The 23,089-nt window shown below is 52.2% G+C and overlaps 1 protein-coding gene across 1 annotated transcript in view; it reads right to left on the bottom strand.

Moving 5' to 3' along the window:
• The window catches only part of SPSB4 (splA/ryanodine receptor domain and SOCS box containing 4), a 70,313-nt gene that overhangs the window by 40,601 nt on the left and 6,623 nt on the right, over positions 1-23,089 (bottom strand). Inside the window, exon 2 of the mRNA XM_004588349.2 lies at positions 13,507-14,354. Coding sequence (XP_004588406.1) covers positions 13,507-14,200 — 694 coding nt within the window. The 5' untranslated portion in view covers positions 14,201-14,354. The remainder of the gene's footprint in view (positions 1-13,506; positions 14,355-23,089) is intronic.

The raw sequence follows: 23,089 nt of genomic DNA on the forward strand, positions 1-23,089 counted from the left end.
CCACATTCCTGGCAGCACTCACGACCAGGCGGCCACATGGACTGGGATCTCTAGAGGACTCTGGAAATTAAGTGGGTGCTGCTTTGAGCCTGCACAGAGATGGGGAACTGGGGCTGGCAGCGGGGACCACAGCACAACCACAGTGTGGAGGAAAAGTTGAAAGAAGAGATGCGGCCGTCACACTCTGACGGTGCAAGAGCCAGAAGCGGAGCCTGGCGAGGGAGGCCATTCTCGTGATAGGAGGGGATGAACATGGCTCAACGGCCTTTCCCACGTCTTCTGCTGGACATGTCAGGGTAGAGAAGTGCACACAGGGGACAGTGACCGTCTCCTGTGGGAAAGCATGCTGCACAGTCCCCAAGGGAGAGACCATGCTCCTGGCACTCCACTACTCCATCTGCTCAGCCCGGCACTCAAGGTTAAACAAAGAAAGTGTCTGGCTCCCTGTGGCTGGCCTGGGTCTCAGAGCCCAGCAAGTGCTAACCCAAAGCTACAGAGGTCAGATAATCAGGCAGAGGGACTCTTTTCATGGCCAATTTCCTTGGAAGCACCTCAGTTCTGATTCAAACTCCCTTTTCAGTGTCCACAATCTGGTGGGGACTGTGTGAAAACACAATGCCAGACCTGAGCAACGACCCCATCCAGGGCCGAGTAGAGCAGGCAGTCATCAACATGGTCAGCCAGAAGTGTCAGCTCCCAGCTAGGAATGCAGATGAAAGGTGATACCAGGTTGCTTCCTGCCAAGCACCCCAAGGGAGCTGCTGCCACAGCCCAGCTCTGGCCTTTGACCTCTGCCCTTGATTTGTTTATAAATGGCAGGCCTTGGGCCAGAGCCCAAGATGGGCCATGAGTTCAGAAAATGACAACCAGACCCAGTCAAGCTATACAATGTCAGGGCCTGACCATGTGCTGGTGAGAGGCCAACAGGTCAGGAGAAGAGAAAAGGCTCATGTCCCCCTCCCCCACACCCCATTCAGCAGCTACCAGGGCTATTCTGTTCCACGGCAACTGGACTTGTGGACGGGAGCTGCCTGCATTGAAAGGGGTGGGGAGGGTGGGATGCTGGACAAAGCAGGAACACAGTTACTCCTAAGAGTTGCAGGCCTAGGAGCACTGCTAAGGATGATGTACAATTATAAGTCAGCACCATATGAAGAAGTCTCCACCACCATGCAGGCCTTGCCATTTACAAAGGTTAGCATGGGGCTTCTTTCCTACCTCATAACAGCACCCTCCTTCTTCCTATTGCAACTAGCAGCAAAGAGGCTCAGCAGGCTAGGAGTGTCAGGAATAGCACCAGGACCAGCCTCTCAGCTGTGTCCCTAAGCCTGACATTCTTGCCCAGCCTTTAGAATTAACCAGTTACCAAAAGGAGTGCTCTGCTTGAGTGGTGGAGCTGGGTCTAGAAGGTTTTAATTACCAGACTCAATTAGCCACTTGCTTCTCCAACAGATGAAACTTAGAGGGCCGGTACTGTCCAGAGGAAGGTGTGTTAAGAGAGAGAATGACACGACCACCTTCATGTAATCCTCCCGAGCTCAATGGGAATCCATCTGGTCATCTCGGCATGGCTGGCCAAGCAAAGCAAGACCACTTGCACGCAAACTGATCACTCACTTCAGCCCCAACTGCAGTTCCCTTGGGGAGTCCAGGAATTAGGGGATCTATCCCAGTTCTTCTGTGCTTTGCAAAGAAATACCTACTTTAATCAGAGATGGGATGTCTGTGTGCTGGGCCAGCAGACCCAGGTTCAGGGGTTCTGTAGCAAATCCTCTAACCGGTTTCTGGAGTTGTTCTACAACAGGACTTGCCCAAGGACACAGAATTAATAAGGGGTGCTGCCCTTAGCTCATCAAACCAGGAGCTGGCTGCCACCCTGAGAGCTGCCTCTCCCCCCTCCCCCCAACAGCGCTCCAGTCCCAGGGTCCCCCAGGCCCCCTCCTTGGAATTCTTGGCATACCTCCTGCCTCTGCCCTGCCCCCACTCTCCCCACCAGGCCTTTGGACATTCTCTAAGGTTTCCTGATCCAGCTGCACCACTCTCCTTGGAGGCAGGGCTATGTAGATTGAATGTTTTTCCAACACATTCCCTGCAGACTATAAATTGGCTCCTGGGGACCTGAGGGGCTGACCCTAGAACTTGTCCTCACACAGTACCATCCTGAACTCTCTCCGTTAGGTGCCCCAGACCTGCCCTGTGGCTCCAGAGCGGCTCCGTCCAGAGGAGCTTTGTGTCCAGGTGGAAGAGGCCAGTGTCTGCACTATCCAATATGGCGGCATCAGCTGTGCGTGGCTAGGGAGGACTCGAATGTAATGAATGCATCCAAGGGGCATTCTTTTTCGTTTAATTTTAAACAGCAACATTCAAGCAGCCCACAGCGACTATACTGAACAGCAGTGCAGAGTCTGTCATGCAACTAATCAGGTGTTCGGTCTCTCAGTAACAGAGACTACAAAATAACTGGAGGCTGAAGAACCTCAGTATCAAAATCCCAACCATTTGTTCACGGCTCATTGCTTGCAGGCCAAACGGCCTATGTGACCTTTAGCAGTGATGGGCCCCAATTCTTATGAATCAAGACCCACCTAAGTCTGGTTATCTCACAGGTGGCTCCAAGTAATTAAGTGGGTGCTTACCTTAGTTGCTGGAGGCAGGGGCTGTCCAGCTGAGATAGGTAGGGAATGTGTGGTATTTCCCCTCACCTTGCAGGCTACTGTGAATTGTCCCTTCTCAAGCCACTGTGGACTGCCCCAGTATAAACCCTATGAATGTGCTGTTTGGGGCCACACTCTGGTAAGAGGTGTCGGTCACCCAGATGCCTGCTCTCAACCAAGAACCCAGGCTCGGATGTGCTGAGCTTGAATAAACCATCCTTGTACACTTGGTCGACTTCAGACTCCTGGGGATTCCTGAGGATCTCAGAATCTGAGCACAGCAAGACCTTTTGAGGTCATCTACTTCACGCAACCCCCTCCTGTCTCTGAGAGGAGCTGGCCTTCCCCAGAGCCAGGTGGCCTGGCTTCCAACCCCATGGTCCCTACAGGAACTCTTCACCTCCTCCTTTGACCCCCAACCCCACATTCCGGCTACATAAAGCTGGTTCGATAAGAATGCTTATCTCATTCTCACACATCTGAACAATGCATTTTGGCAACAAGGATAACAACAAAAACCAAACCTTGATTAGCCCAGAGATGCTGCCCATAGCAGCAAAAAGAAGACAAAGTTCTCAATCTATTATTTCCATCCCAGCCTCAAGGAGTTAAGTTTCCAGGTCAGTCTTGGGATTCTGCCACACCACAGGACATAAGGAAAAGGACTTACCCAAGTAGTCCTGGAATTGCCTTCCATGGCCCAGCCAAGAACACGGAGAAGTCATAGCGCAGTGCACAGGGGGACCTACACCTTTCCCCCACCTACCACCCCAGGTAAGGAAGCTTAAAACTTGAAATTCCCTGACAAAAAAAATACAGAGGCTTGCTACACTGAGCCTCTTTTCCTGGCCGGCCTGCCACATGGTTCTCTTGGTCTTTGGGACTCCACACTTGGCAACAAGACAGAAAAGTAAACCTGGAGGGTCAGCCCAGCTCCGCCCCTCATGGTGTGACCTAAGAGTCTTTCAATTTTCCTGGACTTGACCAACTTGTCTATAAAAGGATAATGGCCATATTCATCCCATTCAGAGGTATCTTTATAAACCCAACAGAAATGCCTCAGTGGAAAGATCTTGGAGGTACTGCTTCTGTCTAGTGATGTATAACTTGGTTTTCAGTATCAGGTGACCAGGTGTAGCCAAGCCTCCTCATGTTACCAGGCAACTGGCTCTTGCAGGACCACATGTGCCTGAGGACCAGCCAGGGCCTCTTTATAGCCGTATCAAGTTAGTATGACTACTCTTCCACTTCCTGCTCAGCGCAACCAGGACTTCTCAGTAGTCTCTTTTCTGGAGTGCTAGTGAAAAACCTGTATAAAGGCACTTAAATTAAAAAGTTCTCAGAAAGTAGAAGGTAAGTTTATTTTGCTGCAAAAAGTTTCAAATTCTCGGTATCAAACAAAACTTCAAAAAGTTCACAGAAAAATGTATTTAAAAGAATAATGATACATAGATTTCTAAAATTCCTTTGCACCAAAGTAAACTTATCTTTAAATTCTGTTCTTCCACGGACTTTCCCCAAGTCTCTGTGGGTTGTAGACTTTGGCCTATCTGGATATTCAACAAATGCTTGCCAAAAACTTCCTAAGTACTGGGTGCTGGGGCTTCACAGCAAGCAGACTGGCCCAGCCCTACCGGGAGTGGGAGATGCAGGGACCTGGGAGGACTTCAGGCTATACAGAAACAACCTTGAGGTCAGAACACTGGTACACGCCAGAATGCCATACCTCCCAGGACTATGGCTGGGGCTTGCCAGCCATCCAGAGAGCCAGCCTTTCCAAATGGGGGCACTCCACACTGATGCTGGGGCTACACTGACACACTCTCCCTCTGGGAAGGAAAAAGGCTGAACTCTGCCAAACACCCATGGCCCTGGTGCTGGCAGCTCCCCCAGGGCTGTTCCCGTGGAAACTGGCAGACAGAGCCCTGCTTTTACCTTGGCTCAGCCAGTTCCTCTAAGTCCAGGATGTCACTGCTTATTCCACTCACACCTTCTCTCCTGCATGACCCTGCACCTCCCCACCCATGCCAGCAACCTCCATCCCATCACCCAACTGACTCGTGCCTGGTGTTGGGGCTGATCACACAATGGAACTCAGAAGCTTGTAACCTGTGAGTGTGTTCCAGGACCCACTGCAAACACCCTTCGTTCAATAGGTGAGAAGTGGCAGAATTTGTGCTTCCACCGGCTCCCTAAAGAATGCTGAGGTCCAGGCAAGAATGCTAAAGTGCTCAACTGCAGGAATCACAGGTTTCAGAGAACTAGGGCAGGCCTCCAGTTGAGGCGGCAGTGGAAGTTGGAGTGCAGACCTGCCCCCTCGTCAGTGGACCTTGCCCGCATCCCTTCCTGAAGGGACTCAGTCTGTACTTGTCCAGGAGCCTCAGTGAACTATCCCTGCCCTTCAGAGCCTGGCCTGACACGTGGCTGGGATAGCAGGCTCTTTGCTGGCAGTTCCAGTTCCAGCTGCTCTCCACTGCGGTCCTGGGTCTAGGATGCAGGAGGTACCCCATGAAGTGTGGCCCCAGGAACTGATGCTGAGGCAGCCTGCACCCCTTTGAGACTCCCAGCAGGTGGGTCATGAAACAGGACTCAGCTCTATTTATGGAAAGCAGCCACTGAGAATCATAAGAACTGGGGAGAGCCGACACGGCAGTATTTTCCAAGCTCATGCTGTCTCGGCTTAATTTCATCCCAAGCAAATAAATCATTAAGGAGGCACCAAGTCCTGGAAGATCTGACAAAGAAGGGCCATTAAATGGCACAGCCTTCTCTTGAATTATGGAAGGCCTCCGACAAGCAGCCTTATTAGTGTCTGGGCCAGGCTGTAACTCACACTAACCAAGGGATGAGACTCAGTGAATCAGCTAGTTTCCTGAGGGTTGGCAAGGCAATGCTGTGGCCAGCCTGGCAGGCAGTTGGCTCTCCTTACTTATTTAAACATCCCCCCTTCAAACACACTTGCTCTGTTCGTCGCTTGCTTGGCACTATCTACCAGAATCATCAGCAGTGCCAACTAAGCACTACAAAAGTGGCAGCTGCCCACTTTCAGGACGCCCTCTTGTTCAGCTGAGGCCTAGCTCACCCCCAAACTATGGGCATGTAGCAGGACCCAAACAGCATGCAGGCTGGCCTGGACTGGCTTCCCGTCCCTAAGCAGTCACCCCCAGCAGACATTGAGAGCTGGCTTTTCGTCTCCCTCAGTCTCCATCTCCTCCTTGCGTACGAAATGGGATAACAGTGCCTTGCCCTCCTCCATGGGGATTCCAAGAGCTACTGTGCCCAGCATGCTGTGCCCACGGCCTTTGGAGAGGACCGTGCAGGGTGAAACACAATGATGTATAGGCAACACTAAGCAGGCTGAGTGCTCACTGAGTGACTACTCAACAAAGAGTTGTTTCCAACTGCAGCTAATCCCTTCCCAAACAAACTCTCCCTTGCAGGAAAACTCCAGAGTACTCACATGGATCTGTGTGTGTGCCTAAGTGGCTACTGAGAATTTGGGTTACAGGCCACATAAACGAAGTCACTTGGTAGCTGGGGAGGATGGGAACAAGAGGAAAGAGTGGGCAGGGTAGGAAAGGGAGGCGAAGCAGAAGACACAGCTGGGTTATTGGAAGGGGGCCCAGAAACTGCCCCAGAGTTGGCCAGGCAGGATGAGTACAGGGCAGAGCAGACATGGCCACAGTAGGCTTTGCTTGGGGGAGAGAAGTGGGAAATTCCAACCAAGAGGGCAGTACAGCTCGACACATGGGAGTCGCAAAGGAGTTTGGCTGCCGGGTCGTTCAGCCTGGCAAGTACATAGGTGGATGGCGGGGAGTCAGAAATGATGACAAGGCAGAGCCCTTGCTCTATGCCACGCCCTCAGCGTGGAGTCTCACTGACACGACCCAGGAGCTTGCTGGGAAGGCAGACTCTTAAGTTAGAAGGTACACTCTAACAAGACCCCTGCAGGCCTGAGAGACACTGCTGGCATCAGCTGCATCCCTGTACCCACCTTACAAGTGAGGAGATAGGCGAATCAACAAGTGCGGAAGCTTATGTCCAAACAACCAAGCAGAAAAAGGCCGACCAGTGCCTAGCCTGGATCTCTACGGTCAGCAACTCCTGGGTCTGTGGTCTGAGCAGGGTTGGGGAGGGCTCTAAGACATGTTGGAGGTGCCTGGACATCACAGAGTCTGTATGAGGGGCACACACCTTTCTGAAAACTGACTCAGCACCAGAAGACTACCCAGGAAGCACCCGTCACTGCCCTTCCCAGCCCCTGAAGCTGAGTTTTTCAATATAGGCTCATAAACTGTACTCACTTCTCTCTCGTATCTGGTAAGGAGTGCTTGGATTTCAGTCCAGTTTCTATTGCTAACTGGCAGGTGGCCTTGGGCAGGTGGCCCAGCTATCTGGTACATTCAGCTCTTATCTGTAAGATGTGGGTCTTGCACTGGTTGTCAGAGAGCGCCTCTTCTAACCCTAGCCCTGACTCTAAACCTTCACCCTTCAGCTGGCTTCACCTCTTGCCACTTCCTTTTCCGCAGAGGTGCAGCTAGTGGCCAATGGGCACTGCCAGTGGGGAGGCCTGGTCATTGCTGCTTAGAGGTGCAAGGTACCCCTCAGGCCCACTACCTGCACAGCTCACCCCCTGATGAGTTTATCCACCGACACGTCTAGCCAGGGTGCCACTGATTTGGGTATCTCTGGGAGGCATCACAGGAGCTACGCCAAACAAAACAACCAGCTGGATAATGTTGAAACTGCTCACAGAGTGGGCGAACTGCTCTCAGTGACCTCTGACCCTCACCTGCCACTTCCATCGTGTTAAAGAGATGGGAGTCGGAAAATCTAGAAGCCAGGATACTCCCTGGGTGAAGCATCTTGGAATTCACCATGTGGATCAAAATGTACTATAATTACTATTTACACATTCAATAACTCAGTAATTTTAACAATCCATGGCAAAAGCAAGTCATAATTAGTGATTTTTAAACTTGCCATTTTTTTTTCAGTAGGTCCACTAGTCATTTCCTACATACTACTCATGTTCTTGACAGCACTTGACAAAATAAATTTCTATTTTCAGAGAAGGAAACTGGAACTTGGAGGTGCAATAGTATGTGCAGGGTGATGGTTAACCAGGAGCCGAGTCAGAGTTGAGCTCAGTGTGAGGAAGGTCCCGCATTGTGGATCTCCCCACAGTGACACTTGTCCTGAGCCTGATTTCAAATGCTGCTTCTACATTGCAAAGGCCCCAGGACCTGCATATACTGTTTATGACTGCGTTAAGTGGGGAAACCCTCCCTCAAGGCAAGGCCATGAGACCTTTCTTTGCCTGGAAGTCTACTCTCTCTGTGAGCAACACAGGTAGAGGCTGGGAGGACCTGCTACTTTAAAAGTCACATGGGGGCTGAGCAGAAAGGTTGTGGGTTGGGCCCAGACTACAAGGCACTGGTGTCCTTGCAGTCTTTCCAGCAGAAAACTCGCTCTGGCCTTCACCAAGATCAGAGCCTTGGCTGCTGGCCAGCTTCCTCTGCTGAGCCACTGCACCAACAAATACTTGTTGGCAGATCGATTAAACCATCTAGGAATGACGTCTGGAAATACAGCTTTCCCCCGCTTGGTACAGGTGCACAAGCCTTTACAGGCAAGAGCCCCGCATGTCCACTCTGCAGGCCAGCATGCCAGCACCTTCCGCAGAATCAAGCTGTCTGGGGGGCTGGGCAAGGCAGAATGGAGACAGGGCTGTCCCACAGAGCAGGAGGTGAGCACCTAGCTGTGAACACGGCTCTGCCACACGCTAGCTGGGTGGCCTCCTTCTGGCAAATTCTTCATCTTCCAAAGCTCAGATGCCCCATCTACAAAAGGGGGATAGTGACAGTACTGCCACGAGACTTACTCTGAAGCACAGCCCAGAAGTCTGCATCGTGGTACACAGAGTTAGGCTGCCGCTGGGGAGCACTGGTGTGACTCCTGGATGCTCTGCTTTCAACTGAGGCCCTGCTAATGCATCTGAGAAGGCAGTGGATGATGGTCCAAGTGCTTGGGCCTCTGCCATCCATGTGGGAAACACAGATGCAATTCTAGACTCCCAATTTCATCCTGGCTTAGCCCTGGCCGCTACAGTCATTCATGGAGTGGGACAGTGGATGTGACAAGTCTTTATCCACCTCTCTGTTGCTTGGCCTTTCAAAGAAATTTAAGCACGGCAAAGCAGAAAAAACATGAAATGACAACAAAAGTCCACTCAGCCCAGGGCCTCAAATACACTTCCTCACAAACACTTCCAGCAGCAAGTGTGACTGAACAGCCCCACCCAAGGCTGCTCTGCCCAAGGCTGCACTCTCTCTGGGGCTCCACACCCCTTCCTATGTCACTCATGCATCACTCCAGACTGCACAGAGCTGGGCTGTGAGGCCAAGGAGGAATTCTGGAAACCCAGGCAGATTCCACAGGCCTGGCCCACTCTCAGGGCCGACCTCACAGCAGTGCGGTGTTTTCAATGACATTCGTTCTTTAGAAATCAAGTAGGCCTGATTCATGGGCGCTGCGGGAGCCAACTTTACACAGCTTCACTTTTCAGAACACCCTGCGGAGTTCTGCACTGAGCCAAGACCTTTGAGGGTTTGGATGCATGAAGCCTCTGTGGAGAAGGAACACAACCTTGACAACAGTGCCGGCCTCAGGGCCACCGCCAAGCTCACTGCTGAAGGGAATCACAGGGCCCTTGCTGCCTGGCCACCCAGTCAGGTGGGACAGATTTTTTGGTGCATTCTCTCCCTGTCTCTTGTGTAAACACAGGTTCCCTCAGGCACAGCAACATGACCTTGGTGACTTGCTCTATGTGCCTGAAGTACTTCCTCACAAATGGAATAGGGTACTGCAGTGGCTCCTCCCTGTCCTTGGGCATGCCCGACATTGCAACCTGACACCTCACACCATGTGAGCCTTACACAGACGATGTGTGCTCCTATACATACACGTCTAGGAGAACGTTTAATTTATAAATTTGGTATAGTAAGAGACAACGATAATAACCAATAGTGTAACAGCAATTATAACAATATACCTTAATAAAAAGTTATCAGTTGTTTATTTCTGGAATTTTCCATTGAATATTTTTGGCTACCATTAATCATAAATAATTTTCATGGACACAAAGTGAAATCATGGGTGGGAGGACTGACTCTATAGGTACTGCAAGGATAAGATGTGCCCAGCACTCAGAACACAACACAGCACGAAGCACAGACTAGTGCAAGTATTGTTTCCACTGCCATCATCATCACAACCATGATGCCAAGAGTGCCAGCAAGCTGTCCACTGGCCAGCCTCGATGCCACACTTCTCAGCACTCATTCAGATGCACGTCTGCTGCTCTGTGCAGCAAACCCTGATGTGCTGAGCTGACTCACTCTGTGGCACACTAGGAAAATTTCATGTGCAGAAGGTTCAAGAACAATATGTGCTTGTCATAGGAAACCACACCTTCAGGAACTCTTGCCCTCAACAAATACATGCATCATGAAGAATAATGTCCAGTGAATACTTTGTAAGTCTTGCTTTTGTAGTCATATAAACTCAAAAATTGACGAGAGATATATACATTACCATACTCTATCACATGAGCAGAAGAACCTTAATGAAGGCCACTTTTGTTTTGATGGGTTAGCCTTAGACCCTGCCCCAGCTCACTCAGCTCTCAGAGCAACAGGCACTAATTGCTCTGTGTTACACTGGGTCAGTGAGCTTTCTCAGCTCCATTTTGTAAGGGAGAACACAGAAGTGGAGACAGAAGAGAGAACTGCCCAGGGCCTCCTGCTGAGCCCTGGGGCCAAGGGCTGACCCATGTCTCTGAGGGCCCCTAAGAGCTCTGTCCGGCCCTGCTCTTGCATGGAGCCAAGGCTGCAAGCAGCCCTGCTGCCTGCTCCCCACTGTATCTCTGGCTCTGGTCTCTTGTTCTCCAGTTGGATCTGGGTTTGGGAATCTGCCACTGTACCTACAACCAACATTGGTTCAGAATTCTTCCCACCCACAGAGCGATCCTAGGCCTCCTTCCTGTTAGGGACTATGTGGGACCACACCATGCCCCATCCTCAGGGGTTCTGGGTTGATTTCAGTCGTTATACTGTCTTTTCACAGCCAGCCCCAACTCCAACAGACTCCATGGCAGCCTGTCCTAGGGTCACCCTGTAGTCAGAGACTGTCCCCGGCTGACGCACAGGCCTTTCAAGCCCAGAGAGGCTGAAGGATCCTGCAACCCTCTGGCCAGACAGAGAACAATCACTTCCATGTGGAAAAGAGGCTAGCACCCCGACAGGCCCTCATCACCAAACAGGAGGTCCCATAGGCTTGCTCCATGACATCCCAGGCTCTCTTGCTAGTGGAAGAGTCTTCCAGATTCTGCCAACCTGTGTACCCATCACCACTGGGGAGGAGGATGGGATACACCAAGCTTCTCCAGCCACCCAGAGCACCCAGGAGCCCCCCGACACTCTCACCTGTCCCTACCCAGACACTCAGAGGACCCAGGAGCCCCCAACATTCCCACCTGTCCCCACCTGGCTTTCCAGAGGACCCAGGAGCCCCCAACACTCCCACCTGTCCCCAACCAGCTACCCAGAGCATCCAGGAGCTCCCCACATGCCCACCTTCCCCCACCCAGCCTCCACATAGCAGAAGGAGCTCCCCACATGCCCACCTGCCCCACCCAGCCTCCACGTAGCAGAAGGAGCTCCCCACATGCCCACCTGCTCCCACCCAGCCTCCACGTAGCAGAAGGAGCTCCCCACATGCCCACCTGCTCCCACCCAGCCTCCACGTAGCAGAAGGAGCTCCCCACATGTCCACCTGTCTCCAACCAGCTCCCCAGAGCACCCAGGAGCTCCCCACATGCCCACCTGCCCCACCCAGCCTCCACGTAGAAGGAGCTCCCCACATGCCCACCTGCCCCACCCAGCCTCCACGTAGAAGGAGCTCCCCACATGCCCACCTGCCCCACCCAGCCTCCACATAGAAGGAGCTCCCCACATGCCCACCTGCCCCACCCAGCCTCCACGTAGCAGAAGGAGCTCCCCACATGCCCACCTGTCCCCAACGAGCTCCCCAGAGCACCCAGGAGCTCCCCACATGCCCACCTGCCCCCACCCAGCCTCCACGTAGCAGAAGGAACCAGCTGTCCTTCCTAGGTCCTACTGTGACTGAGGAGTCACTGACTACGATCTTGTTAGCATTTGAGCTCTGTATCTGAACAGCAAGTGACAGATGAGTGTGAACTAACAGCCAAGAGGAAGGTGACACACGGAGCCCAGTGGCCGACACTGGCACTGCCATGGTGTCAGTGTTAAGTCTTTCATCCAGTGCTCCCACTGTTGGTGTTACCAGGGAAGACTTTACAACACTAAAAACGGGACAAGGACACATTCAGTCTCAAGGGGTTGGGTTGGCCCACTGTGTATGCCGAACTCCAGGGCCTTGGAGGAATCCTAGCCTATGTTCTCATTCCATTCAACAGTGTTAACTAATGCTGTTGGCTGTCTCGCCACTGGGTTTGCCTGGTCACCTTGCCTAAGAGGGCTCTAAACACTTCCTACAAGGCGCTGTGGACAACCTTAGTCCCTTTCAAAATATACTCACTTGCTCCCAGATTTAACTAGTTAAACAGAGAAAGCACAACACCAAGGTGGCCTTGCAATGGTAACCAAAGCCCAGCAACTATGTAAAGGCATCAGAGATGAGCAACAGCACCACTGAGCGTCCCAGAGACCAAACACACCGGCTGTCTGGTGTTGGCCTCCCCTAAGTCACAGGAAACCGCACTCCACTTGAGGACAGCCCACCCTCAACTTCTTTCTTGAAGTTATTCTTAGTCCCTTATGCAAGGAGCATAGGCCAGAGACCCCCCAGGGACTCCAGCTCTGGGTCCTGAAGCACCGCCCTTCCTAGCACAGAGGTCTTGCTGGTAGTCAGAGACATGCCTCTAAGTGTACATGAGTAAGTAGGAACTCACCTTTCAAACACTGGGATTCCGGCCTAAAGCAGCCTCCCCCACAAGCTTTGCTTACAAGGCTGTGGCTGCATTTAGAGGTGAATAAGCCCACCCATGCCTGACTCCCCTGGGGACAGAAGACCACCCAGTGGAACCATTTTTGTTCCTCTGGTTTGTAAGGTGTCTGGAACAACCGGTATACACATGAAAGCAGAGGCGGCGGCTCTGGTGTTGTCAGAGGTCAACCCAGTGGCCCGCAGGCTCGTCTGTGAGCTGCAAGGACATTTTTCCCCCATAAGGAGTTTTCAAGCAGCCGTGACCTTTAAAAACTGGGGCAGCTCAAGCTGATCTAGATTTCCTGGTTCTGCTTGGGGAAATAAGATGAGAAGATTCCCATCCAGGGTTCTCACTTCCAGCAAGGCAAGAGTTGTGGGGCAACAAGAGGAAGGGGCTCTCTTTAACAGCTCACCAGTAAAAGCTGGAATGTGATGTTCAGCCCCAACACACAGTAGATGGGTAACAAACACATCTCAGTAACCCAAGTGAATGCTAGCGGGCGGGAAGGGAACAGTGGGGAGGGGACACTGAATTCTTTCTGTCCTCAGCTTGGGCCATTCCGTACTATCAGTACGGAATGACTATCACTCAATGCCTCGATTAACAGCCAGGGGTCTAAAGCACCCACATCCCACTTAATCCTCGAGGCGACCCTAAGCTAAGGTCCCTGTCAGCCTATGCTTCCCACAGATGGGAAAGCTGAGGCCCCGCGCCAGCAAGACCAGTAAGATGAAAACCCAGGTGCAATCGCACGTCCACAGCAGAGGGCTGCCTCCTCTGGACCCCAGCCCTTCCTGCCTCCCCCGGGCCCAGCACACTCACGGTCAAGGCCGTTGATGTAGCGCATGGTGACCTCGCAGTGGCCCCAGACGGCGCTGACCACAGGGTACAGCTTCTTGCCCTTGAGGCCACGGAAGGCCACGCCGAGATACTGGCCGTCCACGACGAAGCTAAGCGTGCCCTCATCCATGTCCAGCACAACCAGCAGCGAGTCCGGCAGCGCGAAGGCCTCGTCGGGCCCCAGAAAGGCCGGGTAGGCCACGCCGGGCCGGTTCTTGCCGTCGTGGTAGAGGCGGCTGCGGCCCAGGTCCCAGCCCCACGACTCGGCGTCGCTGCCCACCAGCGCCGTGTAGCCCACCGAGTGCAGGGGCGCACGTGCCGTGGCTACCCCCACCACGGCGTGCGTGCCCCGCTGCCGCGCGGGCCAGGTGATCTGCCAGGCGTGCAGGCCGCGCGCGTGGCCCACCTTGCCCCGGATGCCGTCCGTGCTCTGCGCCACCGGGTGCCGGTGGAAGGTGAGCCGGTCGTCGTCCTTGACGAAGACGTTGAGCGAGCGGTCCTCGGGGTTCCACGCGTGTCGCAGCTGCAGGGCCGGCCCGGCCGCTGGCATGTCCAGCAGCTGGTCCAGCCGCGCCGGCCGCCCGGGCTCAGCCCCATGCGGCTCGCGCTTGGCGGGCCGCAGAGCCGCCTCGCGCACCTCCACGGACTTGAGACTTCCGGAGAGCTTCTGGCCCATGGTTCCCGGAGCGGGGCAGGAGCCTGCGCAGGCCGCTGCTACCTTGTGGGTGCCTCCAGTCCTTGGAGCCTGGGGTGGGTCCCGGCCGCAGAAACTGGTTTCTGGAGTGCAGACAGCTGCAGCCTCCAGTAGGCTGGGGCAGAGGCCCAAGCTCCTGCAAGAAAGCAAAGGGCGTGCGGGTTACAACAGCCAGCCGTGTCCACATCTGCCTTGCTCTTCCTATACGCCCAGGTCTTGGCTGAACCGTGGACATGCAGGAGAACACTGCCACTTGCTTACCTTGGAGCACTTGCCATTTGCCAGGCAATGATTCCTCTGTATCAGCTCATTGATTCCTGGGCACCGTCCTGTCACATGCACACTGTCACCCCAATGTACAGATGAGGAACACGGGGTGCCAAGCAAGGGTATTTAGCTCACGGTTCAGTGTTGACAAATGATTGATCCCAACAAGGCCAAATGGCATTTGGAGCAGCTGTGGATCATGTTGTCTTACAAAGCAGAACTTATCCCAGAGAAGTGGTGTTTTGCCTAAGATAGCAGCCGATGAGAACTAAGGCATATTTCCTCCTGGAGGGCAAGCCTTGTGCCAAGGCTGGGGAAGGGGCACACAGGTGCCCAAGTCATGCTGGCTGCATCCATGGAGAGAGTGGCTGCTTGCCTGCCGACCCCCAAGGCCCTGGGGGCTTCCGCAGCATCGTGAACTGCAGGCAGATGCGAGTAATAAGGCACAGAGCACAGGTACAGCAAGCTCACCTGGGGACACGGCCAGGAGGCAGCATCAGATGCCGGGTTCTGGTTTCCATGGGAAAGGCTACGGAAGAAGGCTAGGGGAGCTGGTGTCCTGGCTTTGGGGCTGGAAATAGAAGAGCATCTGAATCCCTCGTCTGTTCTGTGTCCGTTTGAAGGTCTCAGATGTTAAGCCTCTACTTTCCCAATCTATAAAATGGGAATTTAAGAGACAACACACAGGGCCAGGCTGGGATTGTGCGGGCAGGCACTCCTCTTTGGCTGCACCATTGATGGGTGCCCCTTCCCTTGGATGGCTGAGATTGTTTTTTTTTTTCTTTAGGTGTATAAACACTGCTTAAAGCTTGTCCTCCCCATACACCTTCCTGAGGCAGGACCCTGGCTTTCAGGGCAGAGGCCACTAAGAGACCAGCTAGATCTGCATGTGAGGCAAGAACTGGCCCTAAGTGTGGGGGGAGGAGTGGAGGGTTGAGCTTACTGCCTGGCTAGAACAGGATCAGGTGTGCTTTCCTTCCAGCCCCAACAGCTGCTGGGCTCCAGGCAACTTCTCTGGGATAGATGCATGGTCCCGACACCCTGCCTGGCCTGACCATGACCTTGCCAGGAAAGCCCCCTGCTGCCACACAGACGGGTGGACTTGGGGTGGAGCAGCATTTCCCAAGGGGCCACAATGGCTGTGGCTGGCCCAGGTGAAACCAGGCTCCCATGTAGGTGCAGGGGTCCAAGCACCTGGGCCATCTTCTGTTGCTTTCTCATGCAGTAGCAGGGAGCTGGGCTAGAAGTGTAGCAGCCAAGGCTTGAACTGCCAGCCATACGGGATGCTGGCACTGCAGGCATTGGCTTAACATGCCACGTCACAGTACCAGTTCTCTCCCTTTTATTCTAAGCTCCCCATTTTCCTTCTCGTTGTCAGATCATAGCTTTTGCCAACGTCAACCCTACACAATGGCTTTTGGCTAAGGTTTGATTGGAGGCAATACTGGAATACATAAAAACCTGCAACAATACACAGTTTCAGGACGGCAGAATACTGCTGTTAATCAGATCTGAATCACCCAAAATGAAGGAGAAAGAGAAACTGAACTGCACTCTCGTCTTCAGCAGAAATAGAGCACAATTGTAACCCGAACCATAAATTGCAAAGGAAGATTGCCAACAGCCAAGGCCTGCCCAAGGAGTGGGGATGGAAAAACCATGGGAGACACCTGGAGAAGACACCTGTGGCCACAGAGCCACCAGGAGCCACCACCCCTGAAGCCTGCCAGGCAGAAGGAGGAAGGAGAGCTGGGCTAACAGAGAGGCCGCAGCCAGGCTGTCCTCATGGGAAGCGGGGTGGGGCAGAACTCTGACCCAGGAGAAGGCCACAGCTGCAGATCTCTGCTGACTGAGTGGGAGCAAAGACAAGAAAGCACTCCACCATCCTGTCAACCGAGCTTCTGGGAAGCAGGCAGCAACTGCTCTCCTAAAATACTCCTGGCACCTCTGCTACAGGCACTGCCTGCAAAATGCTGATCCAAGAAGATTCTTCTTTTTCAAAGAAAAATCAGCACAGGATAGTCAGTGATGCTGTCGGAGGTACGAGGGGGGCGTGGAAGGGAAGCAGGGAAACGCAGCAGGAGAAAAGCTACCACAGACTGCATGTTGTGGCCAAATCTGCGGACTCATCTCGCAGTCATTTAATTCAAAAGGGAGGCAACTCAAGCAGCCCATAAAAAGATAAGTTGTGGGTGTTCTGGGGCTGCAGGTTCAGCGGCTGCTGGGCTAAGTCCTGGCTACTTCTGTTCTAGCTGTGTGCTTCCTGGGAGTGGAAGAGTTGGCCGAGGTAACTGGGAGACCCAGGTGCAGTTCCTGGCCCCCCGCTTCCACCTGGTCCAACCTATGAGGGAAAGTCGATGAAAGAAAGATCTCTTTATCAAATAAACTTGCAATGCTTAAATTAAAAAAAAAACTACATATTTTTTAAAGGCAAACTCTACAAGTACAAGTAAAATATGAATCTTTGAAATCGTTAGAAGGAACACCACATGAAACAGAGTGGGCCATACTGTCAACTCTCTGTGGGCTTCACACCTGCAGACTGAACCAGCTGTGCATGGAAAAGGGGAAACACTTCATCCAGACTGACCTGTTTTCCTTATCTTTAGTCCCAAAACAATATAGTATAAGAACTGTTTATACAAAGCACTCGGTCTTAGGAGCAATGCAGACAGATTTAGAGTATACAAAAAGCTAGGGTAGGTTCACGTGCAAACTGGATATTCACAGACTTTGGTATCCGTGAGGTCCTGCATACCGAGGGACACCTGCATACTGGAAGACTGTAGCAGTAATACAGGCAGACAGCACAAAGACACACATTACTAGAGTGAAGTAAGACCAAAGGATGGCCATACTGAACTACTGAAAAGAAAATGGGCTAAGACTTGGAGAACAGGACAAAGTCCCTAATCACTGTGACATTGTACAAAGTCATTCAAAAATGTTGAAAATAAAAAAGTAGGAGGACCTACTGCAATGGTTCAACAGGCTAACAACCCTTCACCTTCAGATGCCAGCATCTCATTCGTGTTCCAACTGCTCCACTTCCCATCCAGCTCCCTGCTTGTGGCCTGGAAAAGAAGCAGAGGATGGACCAAAGGCTTGGGATCCTGCACCCACGTGAGAGACCCAGACGAAGCTCCTGGCTTCGGATCTGGCCATTGCAGCCATTTGGGGAGTGAGCCAATGGATGGGCGATCTTTTACTCTGTCTTTCCTTCTCTCTATAAATCTGCATTTCCCATAAAAAATAACTAAATCTTAAAAAAAGGAAAGAAAAGAGAAGATAAGAAGAAAGAGGAGAGAAGAGAGGAGGAAAGGAAGGGAAGGACTGGGGCTCTGGTGTGGCACAGGTCAGCTGTGGTTTGGCTACTGTCTGCCACACCAGCACTGCATATGACTGAGGGTTTGTGTCCCAGCTGCTACACTTCCGACAGAAGCACCTGGGGAAGCACAGGGTACTGGTTCATGTACGAGAGCAAACCCAGTTGGCGTGCCTGGCTCCTGGATTCGGCCTGGCTCAGCCAAGTGGTGCAGCCACTGGGAAGTGGACCAGTGGATGGAAGATCTATCCCTGAACCGTCCCCCCTTCCACTCAAAACTCTGCCTTTCAAATACAACAAGAAAAAGAGTAAAAACGGCAAAAACACACCAAGTAAGTGTGAACCAAGAAGATGCTGTAGCCTTAACACTGGGTGGGTGAAGGTGGTTTTAGGAGCAGAGGTTTTAAGTGAAACAATTTAGACAAAATTACAAAAAGAATTCTTCATAATCGAGAAACTGTGGGGCCAGTACAGTGGCATAGCAAGATAATCCTCTGCCTGCAGTGTCAGCATCCCCAATGGGTGCTTGTTCACATGCCAGCTGCTCAGCTTCCGACCCAGCACCCTGCTTATGACTGCGGAAGCAGCAGAGGATGACTCAAGTCCTTGGGACTCTGCACCCACAGGGCAGACATGCAGGAAGTTCCTAGCTTTGCATCAGCTCGGCTCCAGCTGTTGAGACCATTTGGGGAATTAATCAGCAGATGAAAGATCTCTCTCTCTCTCTCTGTCTTTCCAATAAAATAAGTCCTTAATCAAGAATGCAATCCACAATTGAAGACCTAATATGCCAAATACCACCAAAATTCAGAACTAAAGCTGGAGAAAGTGCAAGGAAGGCTGGATAAACACACAGTAGAAGCACACTATTATAATGTTCCTCTTCTAGCTCGTGACAAACGGACTGAATAAAGTAACACCGTAGAAAGACCCACACTTGCACAATGAACAAGATTTCACTGATGTACAGATCCAATGCACTTTGAAAACAAGGAATGCCTGCTATTTGCAAGTCTTCATGGAACCATCAAAAAAATTCCCTACATAATAGGCCATGAACAAAATCTTATCTAAAAGGGAAACACAATAATGCATGATATAAAAGAAATATTAAAAACTAATCACAGAATTATGAATCATGAAATTCTAGCACTTGGAAAAGTGCAAAACTCTCTAAACACCTTAGATCAGAAATGAATTCCACATATAAAAGTAGCAAAACATATAGGAAATAACATTCTATCAGAATCTGTGGGACCCCTCTACACAGTGCTCAGGGGAGATGTGCTGGGGCACTCCTACTCGTAATTTCTTTAAAATGAGAATATATGAATTAAACATAACGAAATATAAAAGTAACAGAACTAGTCAAATGTATGTATTCTAAAGGCAGAGAGAGAGCACCCCAACAACTGGAGCTGGGGAGAGATCCAAGCTGGGAGGCAGAAACTGCCTGCAGCTCCACCCAGCGGAGCAGGAACTCAGCTGAGCCCAGCACCACTGCCGGCCAAGGTGTGCGTTCCCAGGAAGCTGGAGTCAGGAACTGGAGCTGGGAGTGGGACAGGTTAGAGTTAGAGTTAAGCTTAACCCTAGTGGGGACTGAAATGCAAGGCTAAATATGCCCATCGCTAAGAGCCCTCAAAGCCGTATCATCCATCACTTTCTGTTACTATTAATTACCATACCGTTACTGTAGTATATCGACGCCTTCAATATGATAAAGTTAAATGTCAGCTTACCCCTGTGCCTTTCCTCCCCCAAAACCTATAACTCCAGGCTAGCTGCGATTCCAACAAGATGCAGAACAGTACCCGTCAAAGCTCCGAAGGCCATTAAGGGAAGGGAAGCTGGGAGATCAGTATGAGGTACTAAGAGCTCCTTCCCAGCTCGGAAAGAGGACTCTTGGGAGAAATGAAGCCAATCTGAAAAAAGCATAGTTTAGTAATAATAAAGTATCCATATTGGTGGTGCATTAAGATGAATGTATCACACTAATGCAAGGTGTTGATAAAAAGAGACACTGAGCCTGAGAATATTAGCAAGTATATGCTGTTTCTCTTCCTAGAAGTATTCTGAGGCCAATGCTGTGGGACAGCGGGGACCTAGCTGGAGTCCCACCTGCTCCATTTCTGATCCAGCCCCCTGTTAATAGCCTGGGAAAGCAGTGGAAGACGAACCAACTACTTGGGCTCCTGCACCCATGTGGGAGATCCGGAAGAGGCTCCTTGCTTGCAGCATCATACCCACCCAACTCTGACTGCTGAGGCCGTTCAGGGAGTGAACCAGCAGATGGAAGCTCTCCCTCTGTCTCTGCCTCTCTTTCTCTGTAACTCTGCCTTTCAAATAAATAAAATATTTTTAAAACCTCTGTTAATTAAAAATAATCCTACATCAAGTCTTGAAGTACATGATTTCAATTGCTACATTTTTAAAAACAATAAAATGTGAAAGTAAGCTGCGACAGAAACTCGGCCCAGCAGTGAAGGCCCCGCCCAGACTGCCCGCCCTGCTCAGCAGAGGGTCTGGGTTCTGGCTTCTTCTCATGCAGACCCTGGGAGGCAACAGTGATGGCTCAAGCCTGCGGTCCCTGCCACCCCCGTGGGAGATCTGCTGACTTTGATCTGGCCTAGCTACAGCTGTGGCAGGCGTGTGGGGAGTGAACCAGAAAATGAAACATCTCTTTCTCCTCTGTGCTGGGCCATTCTCCCATTCACATAAAAATCAATTGTAAAAATAATAAAAATTTAAAAAGCAGCAATAATAAATTAAATACGTCCCACCCTGGGTAGCCTAACCCTCAGGTGCCCCTGCTTCTATTCCTGCCTGGCCTGTGCTTCACTCCGACATCAGCAAGTCTCTGGGCCAGGTGGCAGGTTGTTTGGCAGGCATGTTGAGCCAACGCCAGGTGTCCCCTGCCTCAGGGAAGTGACACAATGTGCGGTCGAGCAGGCGGGAGGACCCTGATAACAGACTTGCGCTCTCACGTATCCTGCCAGGCTACTCAGACACGACTCTCCATGGTGTCACCTAAAAGCAGCTGTGGAACCCAGGCGTGAAATGGCTAAGGGAAAATGGCTTCTCCTCGTCCACAAGCAGGCCAGCGTTGGACTTGCTGCCAGGGAGGAGACACCTCCAATGTGCTTGAAAGCGACAGTCCAGCAGCAGTCCCTGGCGACTAGCACTTGGCTGCGGCCCAGGCTGGGTCATGGAGGCCACGGGACTCTCCCAACAGCTGTGTCAGTCACTGTCCCCATGAATGGCAGGCGGGGATCCTGAAGCTCCTATGTGGGGTGAGGAGGGTCTGGGATGTTGACAAGATGGGCCCCAAAATTGTCTGTCTGCTGCTCCACCGTACCAGGACAGGGCCTAGGGCATAGTGCTGGGGTATGTGAATGGTGAGGCCATTGGAAAACCAGCAGCAGCGGGATATAACAAAGGGTGAGGGCCTTGGGCTGATTCCTCGCCTGTCCACTGAGCCCTGACTTCAATGGAAAGGTGTGCCTAACTGTGCTAACCTTGCCTGCCTCTGCAAGGATCAAGGCAGATGTCTCCAGCATTTGGCTCAGTGCGGGGCACCCAGCAGGTGCCAAGAAGCAATGAGGGCACTTTTAAATTTTGCCTGTCCTCTGACTTTGTCACCACTGGAGAGCATGCTGCCTGTGCACAGAACAGCTGTGTTGCTCCAATCCCCAGGGGGAAGCACGTGGAGGTGGAGACTTGAAAGGTCATTGGTTCATGGAAGGAGAGCCAGTCCTCCCAGGAGCGTCTCAGGCGCCTTCCCTGTACCTCTGAGCCAACCAGGAGCGATGCCTTTTCGGCCTTGCTGATCTGCCACCTTTAACCTTTTCCTCTGAGAACAAGCAGTTTTACTTTACATGTTATTCTCCCAAACCCAGTTTTTCTCCCTGAGACCAAAGCCCAATGCTTTCCTTGAAGAGAGGGCAGAACACACATGTGGGGGCCCGACGGCGTGGCCTAGCAGCTAAAGTCCTCACCCTGAACGCGCCAGGATCCCACATTGGGTGCTGGTTCTAATCCCGGTAGCTCCACTTCCCATCCAGCTCCCTGCTTGTGGCCTGGGAAAGCAGTCGAGGACGGCCCAAAGCCTTGGGACCCTGCACCCGCGTGGGAGACCCAGAAGAGGTTCCTGGTTCCTGGCTTTGGATCGGCGCAGCACCGGCCGTTGCGCTCACTTGGGGAGTGAATCATCGGACGGAGGCTCTTCCTCTCTGTCTCTCCTCCTCTCTATATATCTGACTTTCCAATAAAAATAAATAAATCTTAAAAAAAAAAAAAAAGAACACACATGTGGAGTGTGGAGACAAGGTCCTGGGCTCAGGAAGGGCCTACTCTGCTCTTGCAGGAGGGCTGGAGCCAAGGACAGGCCAGCACTCGGGTCAGGAGATGGCTTCACAGAGCATCATGAGCCTGCTCAACGCCACTCAGCTGCTGACCCTCGCCTATGGCTAGCCTGCCCCATGGTTGGATGATGCTCTGCGCCCATTCCCGGCTTCTAACCCTCATTTACTCCTGCAGCAAACACTGACTGTTTAGCTGTTGCTTTAGGGTCTGGGCATTAGCGTGTGAGGGACACAGCAAGCCAAGCCACGTCTTGTCCCATTTTTTTCTCTTTTTGATCCCACCACAACATGAGGCTTGGGGCCAGGGGTGGGAGACCCCAACAGCATCTTCCTAAAAGGAGCAACAGCAGTACCCCACCCAGCAAGCAGTACACACTGAACAAGGCTGGGGAGGCTTCTGGTACCTTCTCTCCCAGCCGAATTTAATGTCATGCACCATGGTTGGATGGGACTGCTTAATGACATTATCCAGTGGGTTCTGCTCTGGGATGTCCATTGCAGCTGAACAGGAACCCAACTCCCTTGACCCTGGCCCGCACTAGGACCCCGGGGCATGATCCTATCCACAAGAAAACGAGACCTGAAGTAGTGAGGCTAGGTCTTGAAGGACTCTTGGGGCTGGAGGAGAGAAGGGTTGCAAAATAGAACAAGCAGTCTCGAAAGCCACAGGACTTGGCCTCATGGCTTCAGAAGTGCATCTGGCTGCGCCTGCCAGGCACTGGGTGTGCAAGGGGACGTGGTGCTGGGAGGAATGCCTTGACCGTAGTGCGGTAGCGGGCTTTGTACTTTCTCACTAGCAAAAATGACAAGTTTCCACATCTTCAGCTCATCAGCAGTAATGCCCCCCTGGGGACACGGAGATGCAGTCACTCACCTCTGGGGGAGCTCACACCCTGGGGATCAGAGCGGTGACAGGTC

This window comes from Ochotona princeps, chromosome 30, assembly GCF_030435755.1.
Source record: "Ochotona princeps isolate mOchPri1 chromosome 30, mOchPri1.hap1, whole genome shotgun sequence".
In the NCBI taxonomy this organism is placed as follows: domain Eukaryota; kingdom Metazoa; phylum Chordata; class Mammalia; order Lagomorpha; family Ochotonidae; genus Ochotona; species Ochotona princeps.